We start from the raw sequence: 13,325 nt of genomic DNA on the forward strand, positions 1-13,325 counted from the left end.
AGCCAGCTGACAAAAAGTCTGCATTTTGGAAAAAGTTCTGTGAATATTTAACAAAATGCAGAATGCATTTTGCTTTCATTGGCCGTGTGTCTTCAACAGAAGCAGAGGGATAGCAATGAAACATTTTTTTTTTTTATTACAAAACTAAGCTATTACAGCTCTGAGTAGAGAAAAATCTGTTGTCAAGCATTTATATTTTTGTAAAGAGCAAATTCACACTTTTACACAACAGGTGCTTCTTGATGCAACTGAGTTGTGTTTGTAGAGGCACACTATTAACACCAACTGAAACAGTGGCCTAAATGAAGGCATCACGTCTCTGTTTGTGCTGATGTATCCACCTATATGAATGATGACATTGTAACAGAAATTGCTGTTTCCTAACTTTTACTAAAAAAAAAAAAAAAATAATTGTGAAAGAAAAAAACTTTCAGGTGTAAAATGAAACAAAATGACTATGATCACATAACAACAATTATTGCATGATTTTGCATAACCCTTGACCTTCTTAAAAAGCAGTATTTGACTTTTATATATGCGTTGGTTTGATAATGAGTCATCACGCAACTGCTGGCTCACATGATAAATATTTAACTTGGGGAAGAAATACTCTTGAGAACAACAAAAAAAAAAAAGTCCTAGGTCTTTGCTATTAATCCAGAGATTTTTTCAGTGTTAGATGAAACATGTATAATTGGAAATAACTATTATGTTGAAAGGAATCCACATTACTTTACTTTTGATAAAAAATCCATTCATCTGAGCAGCTGTAGGGATTATGACAAATTTGATGAGGCCAACCCCAATCCCTGAAAACCTTTTCATACTTCTACGAGATGAGTGAATTACCAGTCATGTAACTCTAATGTATTTTAAGGCTAGTTAGAAGACAAGGAAGGACGATACCCAAACTGAATTTGTAGAACTAGGAATTATTTGTGTGACTGGGTATTTATTTAAAGCAAACAATTTAAATGGGTGAAAGGTTGCTTATTCCTTCATGTTTTCTAAGACAGTAAACCTACCATCTACCTGTAATAACTGATCTTAGAATGCCATTTCATAGCTTGAATCTTGGTTTTGCCTCAAGGCTCGTTCTAGCCAGGTTGGCAATTAGGGAAAGTCCTAAAACTAAAACAGAAAAATTGACACATGCTGTTAAATGCAAACTCAGAACATTAAAATTAATATGGAAGCAGAAATGACATTCAGTGTCAGAAGTAACAAATTTGAAAGTCTTAAATAATTCAATATAGAGAATATAGTTTTGAGTTTTTTATATAAGTGTGCTTTTTCCTAAAAACATCCCCCCGAAACCAAACTTTTTTTTTTTGCTTTTTATTTAAGTCTCTTGTCTGTAAATATGAAAGAGGGCTATATATTCCAACGTAATTCTTCATTGCCATACTAAACAGTAAAATAGTCTTTCTAATTCACATTGCTCATGGCAGTCTTATTTGATGTTGCTTTATTAAGTTTGTGATTAAAGCAGTTTGGGATTTTTGTTGGTTGTAAACTTTTGGCATAATGTGAATACCAGTCCCTTTCAAAAACAGCCTTGAGTTGCTTAATGATGCTTGTGCTGTTCCCCGTGTCTGCTTGGTTGATAACAAGGCCGGCTCCAGCATTCTGCGTAAAAGCATTTCCTACCCAATCAAAATTACCTACAAGTAAAGGCAGGAATATACAATGAGTTTTGAACGTTTAAATAATATTAAAAAAACAAGGCCATCTCCCTAAAGGCAATCCAGCATATTACAGTGTCATTTTCCCCAGTGCCTACCCAGGCAGAGATGAAAATAAGTTTTCTATAGTAGTGGGAAAGAAAAAACTCCATTACATACCCGTGCGTAGTATAGATTGTTTCTGGAAGTATAGCAGCTCTAATACTTCGTAAGTGAAAATACATTTTTGCCATATAAACACATAGATGCTGTGGAGAATAGTTGCTCCATAATGCTGAGCCAAACCAGTAGATCTTTTACAGGTTATCCGTTGATAGATAATATTTCAGAAAAGAAAACCAGGTTTTACTGGTTTATGCCAGTTATCACCACCTTTGTTGGAATCTAAGGTCATGAACGAGCATTTCACATCCTGGTTATCGCAAGGCAAAGTGGATAGTTGGATTAATGGAAAACAGGTAAACCATGTGTTTCAGTTATTTCTTTTTTATTTCACTAGAACTATAACTATTTAAGTTGTACATTTATAAAACATGCAGTATTTTGGAGAAAGAGTTTGGAGGGGTCATTTTGAAAACTATCTGAACATACATAAAACATGAAGGTATATGAAATCTTTACCCTCTTTTTTTTCAGTGTCATTTCAACTACTTTAGCAGGAAATGTTAAGAATTCTGAAGTTGTGAAGGATGGCAAATTGAAGCCTTATCATAAGGGCCATTTCTTCCTATATGCTTTCAAGTAAAAGATACATCAGATCATATATTAGCATCCATTTACATTTACTTTCACACCGCTTTGATTCTTTCTTTCTTTTACTTGTGTGTATCTAAGGATGTAAGGACAATGGGAAAGAAAAAAACCCAGCTCAGCCAAGAATCCATACTGTGTGGACAAGTTATGACTTACTGAAATTTGATCTGGCTATTGGAAGGAATTTAAAATGGAATAAAGGAAAAAGATTCATAAAACATTTGGGAGATGAGAGAGGGCTAAGCTGCACTAGTTGAAGGGAAAAATAAGATTTGGATAGGTTAAGAGAGGTGTGTGTATTTTGAGCTTTTCCAAGTAGCTCTTGGTTGTATCCCAGCACTGCTTTGGGTTCTCCATTGGTGCACGGGCACGCTGCGGGGCGGCAGCGCTTGCTCTCCCTCCCTGCCCCTGCGGTTACTGGCTTTAAGCCCTTCACAGTAAGTCAGGGTGAGGAAGGAAGCAACTGAAGCATCGAGCTGCAGCGTGTTAGAAGGCCAGTTTTCTCTCTTGACTTGATAAAATCTTAGGAGTTACTTTTTAATTCAGTAGCAGTTCTCTGATCCTGCAGCTCACGCGTAGCTCAAGCAGTCAGATTTTTTCAAAAGGTAGTTTTTACTCTGCATTCAATGAGCATTTGACTGATAATGAATTTTTACTAGGTGCCACACAGGGACTTGACTTAAATACACCTTTAACCCAGAACACCAATTAGATATGTACTTAACGTTGAGAGGGCATCTGAAATGTCATTACAGTAAATGGAATAAGACTTCAGGAGATGAGGATGAAAGGTGTTCGTACAGTATTTACCAGGACTGACCATAGCTTTAATAGTAACGCTGGAAACGGAGAACAGTCCATCTTCGTTGGGTTGCAGAAACAAGAGAATTTGTTAATAATGCAATTTATGCCTCCTTCATACAGTATATTGTATTTGTGCTTTCAGTCTGTTTTTAAATACTGAAAGCAGAATGTTGCTTTTGGAGAAACTGGTTCATAGGGGCAAAGAGTGTTTAAATGAGAAAAGGCTCAAAGCTCAGTCTTTATCCAGGTTCCCAAAGAAATGAACTATTACTTTAACTTAACAAGCATGTCAACTGTAGACTTCTCATTTACAAATGGGTGTTACTTCAGGCTTCTGGCTACAAACTAGAATTTCTTGAGATGTGGTTACTTACCAATGTATGCAGCTCCATCAGTCACCATGTATTTGTTACGATTTAATTTGGGAAAGGAAGTGTTCTTCTGTTCTTTAAGAAAGCATGCACTCTCTTCCTCAAGGTCAAAGAATTTCTGCCATAAAATAGAATGGAGTGCATGTTAATAAGAACTGTTCTATAATGGACAGAAAAAATATGGTCTGTTCTCTACTCTTTATTGAAAATGAGTTAGCACTACAGAACAGCTTGAGTTTTTATAGCCAAACATTAATTTTAATAAAACACTGCACACTATATTTCTTACTAAATTCTCAGTTTGTGATATTCACTATCCCTTGGCATTCTGAACTATACAAAGTATATGGCTACCGCATACTAAAAGCAATACAGTGCCAGGTAGGAAAGGCTACGGAATGCACAACTCATCCCCCCTTCCCCCTTTATGTTCTGCATGATAAGACCCAGAAACTTTTCTATAGCTCGTTTCCTCGTTCATCAAGGGACATTGGGGTTTGAAGTCTGCTTCAGGATCTGAATTGGCAGACACAGCAACAATTGAATTAATACCCTTGTATTACACATTCATAGTTCCCAACAGGAAACTTGCTGATTCCAGAAACCTAGAAGCTTCTCAGGATTAAATCTGATATGGAGAGATTTACCCGACAACAAGAGGAAAATGCATCTGTTTTACCCTAAAGAGTGAAGTCTAAGATGTATTTTTTTTCTTTTTAAATTCTGGAGCTATATGTACTTCTTGCCTGCATCAGTGCCAGACAAAAATGAGATTTCCACTACAAAGCTAAATATTGTTTGTTTCATCAAGGAAACTAATACCTAGACACAGATTCCAAAACTAGAAGTAGAGAATAGCACGATGAAGGAGAAATTGCATATTTACTGCAGGACTGAGAAACTTTGAGGTGATGGTGTAGATCTTCAGAACAAATCTAATTTACAGTACATTGCTGATGAAAATAAATGGCTATACATTGTACCCACTTAAGACACTGAAAAACAGTATTACAAAACTCCGGCCCCAAAACTCCTTGATCTTTCTTGGGGGTCTGTTTTCCATAATACAAAATTCCTCTTTTGAACCAGTGCTCCTTCTGATAAAAAACTGGAATGAATCCTTTTAGGTCAGGAAGATGTCCTTCAGAATAATCTTACTACTTTGAAAACCCAACTGTAAAATACTAAATTCATTATTGAAATGCAGTTATCTCTGTGGTAGACTACATCATCAGTTTGATTAAATCAGATAAGGGCGTATGCATAGTACACTGGCAGTTTAGTTTTATAAAGCATTCTTTACCCAGCTGATGTAGGTAGGTTTCAAGCTGGTTTGCATTAAACTGCTCAACTATTGCAAAATGTGTTACTGACTGCCAGGAACAGCACCTTTAGGTTTTATACCACTGGTTGCTTCAGAACAGCATATAAGTATTCATTCAAAAAATCTCTTCTTAATCATCAGTCTTGATCATTACAGTTTGGCTTTCCTTGGAGAACACTAGGAGTTCTGTACAGGCTTATCTGTAATTAATAAGACACAGAATTGTGTCCTTCAACAGTCTCTGAATTTTGTGTGTTACCGTGTGCTTACTTACCTGTACAAGGCATTGTTATCTTCCACAGCTTAATTTTTGTAATAAGTTCCAAGACGAGCAAAAATCCAAAGATAGTTTTTTGCATTTAAAAGCGAGCACAACCACCCAAACTGAGCGACTGCTTTTTAAAAAGCAATTTAAAAACCATTAAAAAAAGATTATTCTATGTAAAACTGTAGTTATCTGCCCTTTACATGAGATTTATATTGTATATTCACTTCTAACTAAGCTGCATGGGGAAATCATACTTTTAATTACAGATATTTAACACTACTAACAATTACATTTAAAAAAAAACCCTAGAACAAAGCATCTCAGCAGCTGTAAAGGCAAGTTTACTAGACATTAGGGTTTAGTTCTTCGACAACATCAAGACTGCAATTGTGCGCCTGAGGAACAAACACGCACCCATCACAGAAAGTATGTATGTAGCCAGCCAGAGATGAATCTGAATCTTTCTGAAAGGATCTTGAATTTTTGGATAAAGCCAGAAAAAAAGGGTCATGTTTTTCCTGATGCAACGAAACAGGAATGGAGACAGTTAGCAGCAACAGGGTGTCCACCAAGGGTGCTCGCAGTAACTCTTTGCAGGGATGTGGAAGATACTGTGTGATTAATACTAATGTTGTAGGGAATAGTCTAAAACCAGCAAATGGGTAAAACCAAAACAAAGCTGTCTTCTTCCCCTTATTACAGGATTTAGCAAAAAGCTACATACCTTGATTTAAAAATAGTCAAGCACAATAATCATATCAGCTTAGAGTTGGCAAATTAAGAGATTTCAGTAGATGTGCTGTACAGAAAAATCCTGCGTTAGTGTGCTCTTTGTATAATAACTTTGTAAGAAAGGAAATTTCAGATTCAGGCAGGAATAGACAGAAGGCTTGAAAGTGTAATGTGTTCTCCAGCAAGGGTATAGAAGCCATTATAACTCCTTGACAATACAGATTACAATTGTCCTTGACAATACAAAACAAGTAGGGAAACTCATCTGCCCTCAGAAACAGAATACAAAACTGCAGCTCAGGTGAGCAAGTGAACCAGCACTGACATTCAGTAGCACAGCCTAACATTCTCCCGACACACGCCTGCAGCCGAAGTACTGTGTTAATAATCCACCACCTTCTGCTAACAGTTAATTAGTCTTTTCCATCCTTATTTTAGGAGTTTAGAGCTTTAAGTTAGTGCTTAGGAGCAAAGGTTTCATAGTTCATTCATAACGCTTTGTTTACTTGTAGGACATGGCTGGCTTTCTGAGAAGTACGGAAAGTTGTGGTTCTTCCTTCCTCTCACCTGAGCAGGGATCCACCTGTACAATGCAGAAACAGATTCATGTGGAAGCTCAAGAACAGCGCGTGCTGTAGCTACACGTCTGTTCCATGCCACTCCTTCCCGGTCTCCAGTTATCTGAAGACACTTTCATCTAGTTCATACTCTCTGGGCCCTTCAAAACCACGGGCCTTTCTCAGTTCAGCACTGCGCCCAGCAGGGCTGGCCCCATTTTACTGCTTCTTTGAGAGTTAGACTGAGCAATCTTGCACATAAGATGTATTTAAAGGGTCAGGCACACAAAATGTAAGGAGTACTGGAATTAAGGCCTCAAGAAGCGTGATGGTGAGCTCAGTTTATCCTTTAATTTCATGACCACATGGTTCCGTGCATAGAACAGAGCTCCTTGACATCTGGCTGCATGCTTACAGCACTTATTTAGTCCTCAAGCAAAGCCCTTTTCCTCAGGAATTCTTCCTAGTGATGACTTTTTTCACAGTACTTGTATTGAGTTTGCAGTCTCAAAGCAGTTCAGTTGAATCCAATAATTATTGATGCTTATGTGAACCGGACTCCCAAGTGAGATGCTGAGGAATGCATAATGAGGGATTAAGCATTTTCTAACTGCATTGATGATGTTAATTGCCTAGCATTATCAAAGTTTTGTGGCAAAAGAAAAAAACCGAAAAAACAACCACCCACCTGCTTCTAGATAGAGCACACTGTTAGCAGTTCAGTGTTTGCAGCTAGGAAATCATGTCTTGCAGTCCCTGCCTTCCTGACCTCCACAGCAGACTGGAAAATTACCTGCCCAGCGGTAATTTTTGTATTTGGTATTGATCAGGACACTGCTGGGCATAGCAGGTTTGCAGTGTCCCGTTTCTAACGATATACCTGCAGTTAGGCAATACCACACCTTCTGTTAGCCTGGTCAGGAGACCAGGGGAAATCAGTAAGAGATTCTCACCTAACAGAGAAATTATGTCTGTACAGCCTTCCCCAAGGTGACCGTGTACCTGGCGCTGCTGCCATTGGCAGAACAGCGTACCCTGCAGCTGCAGCAAGCCATGGGCACGCGCTGGGAATGTCCTAGCCAAACTGGTCCTTCCACAGGCACAAAAGAAAACGATCACAACAAGGCATAACACAGGGATCAAAAGCTAAACAGAAGAAAAAAGCTGAATATGCTTCGTAGGACTCAGATACATGATCCCTGAGAGAACAGAAGAACGGGGCGGGGGGGTGTGCCATTTCTGCCAGAGCAATATTAAGGTATTTGGGACAGCTTAGCAAATAAATAAATAAAAAAATAAAATTGAAATTACAAATTTCAATCAAAATTTGTACCTTAAGTTTCCCTTAAAATTTCAGTGTTCTCGTGTATAAACTCATACAATACATGTCTGCATGACAGTATTTTCTCTACAGAGTTTAATTTGACTTGATTTTTTTTCATATTCAAAGCTGAACCAAAAGGGAAAAGCAGCATTTTCTAATAATTCAAAAGGTTTGTTTAGTTTTTACCCTGTTAGCCTACTCTTTCTCGCCCATACACACACATCATTTTGTTTCACTTTGATCCCAGCTAGAACAGATGAATACAAAAGAAACACAGTTAAAAGAAAGCAGCAGTGCTCATCTGACGTGTTCGGTGAAGTAAAAGAGTGTCGTGATAGAGCCTACAGCACGGTTTCAGCCAGAGCCAAAGAGGTACCAGTAAACTCTGAGCCTTGGGCTGTTACTCATGCCAAGGCTTATTAAGGCAGTGACTTAGCCAGGGTGTGGAACACGTGATGCACAGCACAGAGGCACCTTTACAGCTATTTAAAACTGGGGCCGTCTCATTTTTTGTACTGTAAGTTGTATTTGTATTTTCTAACTGCAGAGATAGCTAGACTACCCACCTAGAATGGATGTCTAGAAATAATTTTTTTTTTCCTTTCAGCATTTGACAAGATACATTCTGTACTAAAGAATTTACCTGCTGTAAGTAGGTGTAAATGGATAGAAGTACGTAAAGCATTAGGTGCCACTTAATTAAAATGATTTTGAATACAAAACCAGAACTCTGATGATAAAAATGGAACAAGCTAGAAGTTACTTGAAATTGAAGCAGCTTAAGCAGTACCAGCCGAGTATTGGAGTTTTTGACTTAAACTCACACTTGTAAGCTGCTTCTTACCTAGGAAACTTGTAATAACAGTCTACATTACAACAAAAATCCCTATTTCAAGATATGCATAAATACCACTTAGTGTGCATAACACAAACAGTACTTGTTTCTTTACAACTCAATTTTAAAAAGACAAAATGATTTCATGGATTATCAATTTAAGCAGTCAAAATAATTCAGCAGATGATTTAAGACAGACATTGCAAAAAAACCAAAAAGTGATCCAAGATGGCTGATTTCCAGTGTGCCTCAATTTCATAAAAATGAACTGTACCAAACTGAAAGTAGTAGTTGCCATACACTCTGTTCTCTAATATAAATGCAACACACATAGTATTTCTCACTTTCCTGTACTGCATGTCTAATGGGGTCACGTAATGGTTGTTCTAGTCTTCACAATTCTGAATTTGTAGCCTGAATTTAAAAATCTTCATTATTTTTTCCTGTACTTTGTACTTGACTAAAGCAAAAGTAGATGCTTATGCAGCTGAACAGTAAGATTACATGAATCCAGACTAAATCGCATTTTTGTGCTGTCACATTTACTCTTCCCAGCCAGTATAAACAAGACATATGATTACGGTTCATTTCGTTAGCTTTGCTGTAAAAGACCACATGTAGTGTTTTACACGGGCTGTCCGCCACACAGATTGCCTTTTGGCATCATTCTATTTTTCTGTCTTAATTTCTACATCTCTTAGTACAAGGAATAAATTCAGTTCATTATGTTACATTTCCTGTGTTATTTAATGAAATTTATAGTCTTTGAAACTAACAGAAAACAGTTCTTAGTTGAGAAGTTTTCTTAATTGTTTTTGAGGGGTGGGAAATACCATAGATTTCAAAGCAATATGGATTATACTTACAACTTTCAAACTACAGCTTGGAACTTCAGTGCAAATAGCTTTCAGAGATGAAACAAAGTTAAAAGTAAGGGGATCTGTGTCTCTTGAGAAACTTATGAGAAGTCGTACTTTAATACTTCGTAAAACTAATGCTTCTCTTATCTTCCCGTCTAAATACGGCCAGTACCTGCGGAGAAAGAATACAGTATATTCAGAGAACTTAATAAAATTCTGGATTTTTATGCAGTCAAGCCTAGACATCACAGAGAAAACTAACCATATGTGAATTTAATTTTCTAGCCATTGAAGGAATGCTGTGCTTGTTTAACAGATCTGCCAGCATCCTCTTTTGTGTCATTGAGCCCTGCACCAAAACTGTCACAGTGGGGACAGTGAAGTTGTGGATGGTTGGGCACATCTTCCATCTATGTAGGCGCATGGAGAGCTGCCAAAACACTTGCACAAAATACAGGTACCTTGTCCACCCGCAGCTGGGCGAGTTACTCCTGTGTCACTCATTACTCCTGTGTCACTCACTGCCTGTGGTGAGAGCAGCGGAGAGCTTGCGGTGGCCAGAGAACCACCAGAATGAGCTACAGCTTACCCAGGTGCTGCTTCCCCGGCCCAGACCGGGGGACTGGAAGGATTTTCTGTTGGTTACACAAGTAAGAGGACAGGAACACTGGATCCCTCCCTGATTGCCACCTTTTTTTTCCCTCTGTGCTGGAACCACACAGGCTGGGGACTGGAATGCTTTCTGCCGTTTCGTGCTTTGGAAGAGGAGAGCTGCTGCCATGCAGGGTACCTGCATCCTTCAGTACCAGATGAAGATGGGTCTTTTAAGGAGGATGCTACCTTTTTTCCTGAAATTCTGCCATGAATGGGATGTGGTTTCCATGGTGCTAGTCTCACAACTGCTAGTTAGTTTTGTGTTCCTGACCTTCGGTGGGAGCAGGTCAGGACAGGGAGAATTAGATAAAACCCAAAACAAAACAAAAACAAAAACCAAACCAAACCAAACCCAAACCAAACCCAAAACCAAACCAAAACCAAACCAAAACCTCAACAAAAACCACCCCAAACAAAACCAACCCCAAATCCCCATGTTTACTCTGTTCGAGCAGCATAAAGGCATTCAGCCTAATGAAATTGGAGCTCTACAATGCCAGAAAATAACTCACCAGTGGGAACTGGGAGCTTACAAGGTAGAGAAGCTGTGGCAGTGCCTCAGACACAAAACCATACTGTAGGAAAAACGTGGAATTCAGACAGGTGGCTTCCCTGGATGTCCCTAATCCAGTAGATTTCTGAATTCTTCAGGCATGAGAACAAAGAAGTATAGGAGGTAACATCAACTGCAAGCCTATAATGGCTCTACATACTAAGATCCTTCCCAACACAAAGGGGAAACGACAGGGATGCATATCGTGAAACGGAGCCTCCTACAGTACTACCCGTGATTCCTTTGCTGTGATAGAGGCTGTATGTAGCGAGTTTATTGGAAAAAACCCTCTTGTAGACTTGAAATAGCTTATGCTTGATATCAGGTAAAATCATAGTTGTTTTTTTTTTTTTTTAATTAAGCAAAACCTTTAATTATGCAAAACTGGAAAAAAGCACATAATCAGATTTTTAGTTTGGTTTAACTGTGTTCACATAAAGTGCATGAATGGAACAGCGAGCATAGCTAAATGCTGGATTCATTGCGTTACGGAGAGTCAGAGGGACCACTGGATACTTGCCTTCTGAGTTGGATGGTTTTATTATACTGTGGCTCCAGTTTTGGGTCACGAGTGCTTTTCAATGGTCCATACAAACAGGGTATTTAAAAATGACCTGGGCTTGTTTGTTTTTAACAACTTTCAATTTACCAAAATGTGATATAATTCAAAGGTAACCTATGCTGAATTTGGAATTTTCATGTAATTTTCAATAAAATAATGACATCTCCCATATTGTGTATGAGAACTCACAACATGTTAATTCTCGCTTAACACACACACTCTCTCACTCAGTTTGAATATCTGTATCATATTCATAAAATGCCAGTAGCTGCGGTATCAAGATAGTGAATGTAATAATGTAAGAAATAGGATTAATGTACAAGCAGGTTATTGTATTCCTGGGTGCAGTCACTTGCAGGTGGTCAGACTAGACAATTTCTAATCTCCTTCGATAGGCAGATCCAAAGCTTAGGACCCAGAACTGGAAATGTCTTCTCAGGTCCCAATTCTGCTCCCATTTAAGTCAATGGCAGAACTCTCACTGATTTCAATAAGAGCAGAATTGGGCCCCAAGAAATTGGTCCACAGTAGTAACTAATCTCCTGTGGGTTCATTTTCTCCAGCAGACCGTACTGGCATTACAATAACCTGGACACGGACACTCACCGTTTAGCATTGGTGTCAATGACGATCGGCAAGTAGTCCATGACAGCTATGTACACAAACTGCTTTGCATCATCGATAACACTGTATATAGCTTCAATATCCAGGACTCTGTCCTTTGGGCAGAAGAGCTTAGGTGAATTCTGTGAAAGGAAAAGTTCAAATATGGCATTTAAAATACGTGATTTATTTTCTCTTCCCCTATTCTTCTTGAGATGGCAAGTAGTAGCCTTTATTTCGGCAGAGAATATTAACTGGTACCTTCAACTGTCCTGCTAGAATACCCAGAGGTACAAAGGAGAGGCATTTGCTCGATTTGCCCTTGAAAGCCTCACCATTTAGCGCAACTGTGGGTAAAATGCAGAAGACACAAACTTCAAAACATCCACTGTCATCAAAGATGCTCTAATTTAAGTTAGATTTCAGAGATTTTTTTGTTCCAGGGAGTCCCAGGGCTGGTTACTATTAAATGGAGTGCTTTCTGTCTTCTTGCCACATCAGCCTGATCCCTCACTTGCAACCAGGAGTTAATGTGTATTAAGTCAGTTTGGTTTAAAGTTCCACGCAGTCCCCATTGGCTCCATCACTGTCTTGGGGAGATGCTGCAGTTTTGCAGGAAATTTACCTTTAAAACCTAGCTTCAGCGATAAATAAAGCTCTTCACCTGGTACTGAGCTGGTGCGCGGCAAAGCCCAGGCGTCAGCTTCTCTGCCTCGTGTCTAGGGCTGTCGAATGCGTCGGGCAACAAGGTGAAGCCAGCGGGAATTGCCCGCCTGTAGCAGAGGCGCCCAGGACTCGCTGCTCGTCAGGAGAGAGAAGTGGAGCTGCCTGCCAAGCTCTCGCAGGCAACAGCACAGTTCCTGGGAGCAGAGGTTATTCAAGGCACTTTGAGCAGGTGTCACTTGTCCTTCCCATAACGGCTGGCCCTGCAGACCACTGCCTTCCCGCTGCTGCTCACCCCTGTCACCTGCTTGGGTTGCAGCTGCACGTTTTCTTTAGGGGACCGGCTCCCGCCGTGGGCTTTCGGTTGTTCTTTTTTTCTTTCAGGGCAATGCCTATCACAGTGGTTTCTTAACCACTGGTCTTAAGGATTTACTACAACCAAGTGCGGAAAATACTAGAAAATTAACTAGCAAGATCTCAAGACCGGTATTCCAGATCCATTCCTGAACACTTAAGAAAAACAACCAAAACCTCTTACACTTTATCAGGCAGGCTGGAAGACAATTTTGTTGCTAAGCAGCGCTAAGCTGTGATTCCTGAGCATAACAAAAAAATTCAATGACTGTGCGCTATGCTTGTTGTTTTCTATTGCACAAACATGGGAAGGGAAATATGTTTTCAAAGAATGAGGTTTGACTCAAGAAAAAGAATGAAGTGATTTTGTTACATATAATTTATGTCTATTATCTGAAAGTTTTAGAAGGCTATTGCACTGAG

At 39.1% G+C, this 13,325-nt stretch overlaps 1 protein-coding gene across 1 annotated transcript in view; it reads right to left on the reverse strand.

Annotated features, from left to right (window-relative positions):
• Positions 1-458: 458 nt before the first annotated feature.
• The window catches only part of PLD5 (phospholipase D family member 5), a 192,955-nt gene continuing 180,088 nt past the window's right edge, over positions 459-13,325 (reverse strand). Inside the window, 4 exon segments of the mRNA XM_056344682.1 lie at positions 459-1,664; positions 3,617-3,731; positions 9,520-9,685; positions 11,889-12,028. Coding sequence (XP_056200657.1) covers positions 1,429-1,664; positions 3,617-3,731; positions 9,520-9,685; positions 11,889-12,028 — 657 coding nt within the window. The 3' untranslated portion in view covers positions 459-1,428.

The sequence above is a fragment of the Falco biarmicus genome, chromosome 6 (assembly GCF_023638135.1).
Source record: "Falco biarmicus isolate bFalBia1 chromosome 6, bFalBia1.pri, whole genome shotgun sequence".
Lineage (NCBI taxonomy): Eukaryota > Metazoa > Chordata > Aves > Falconiformes > Falconidae > Falco > Falco biarmicus.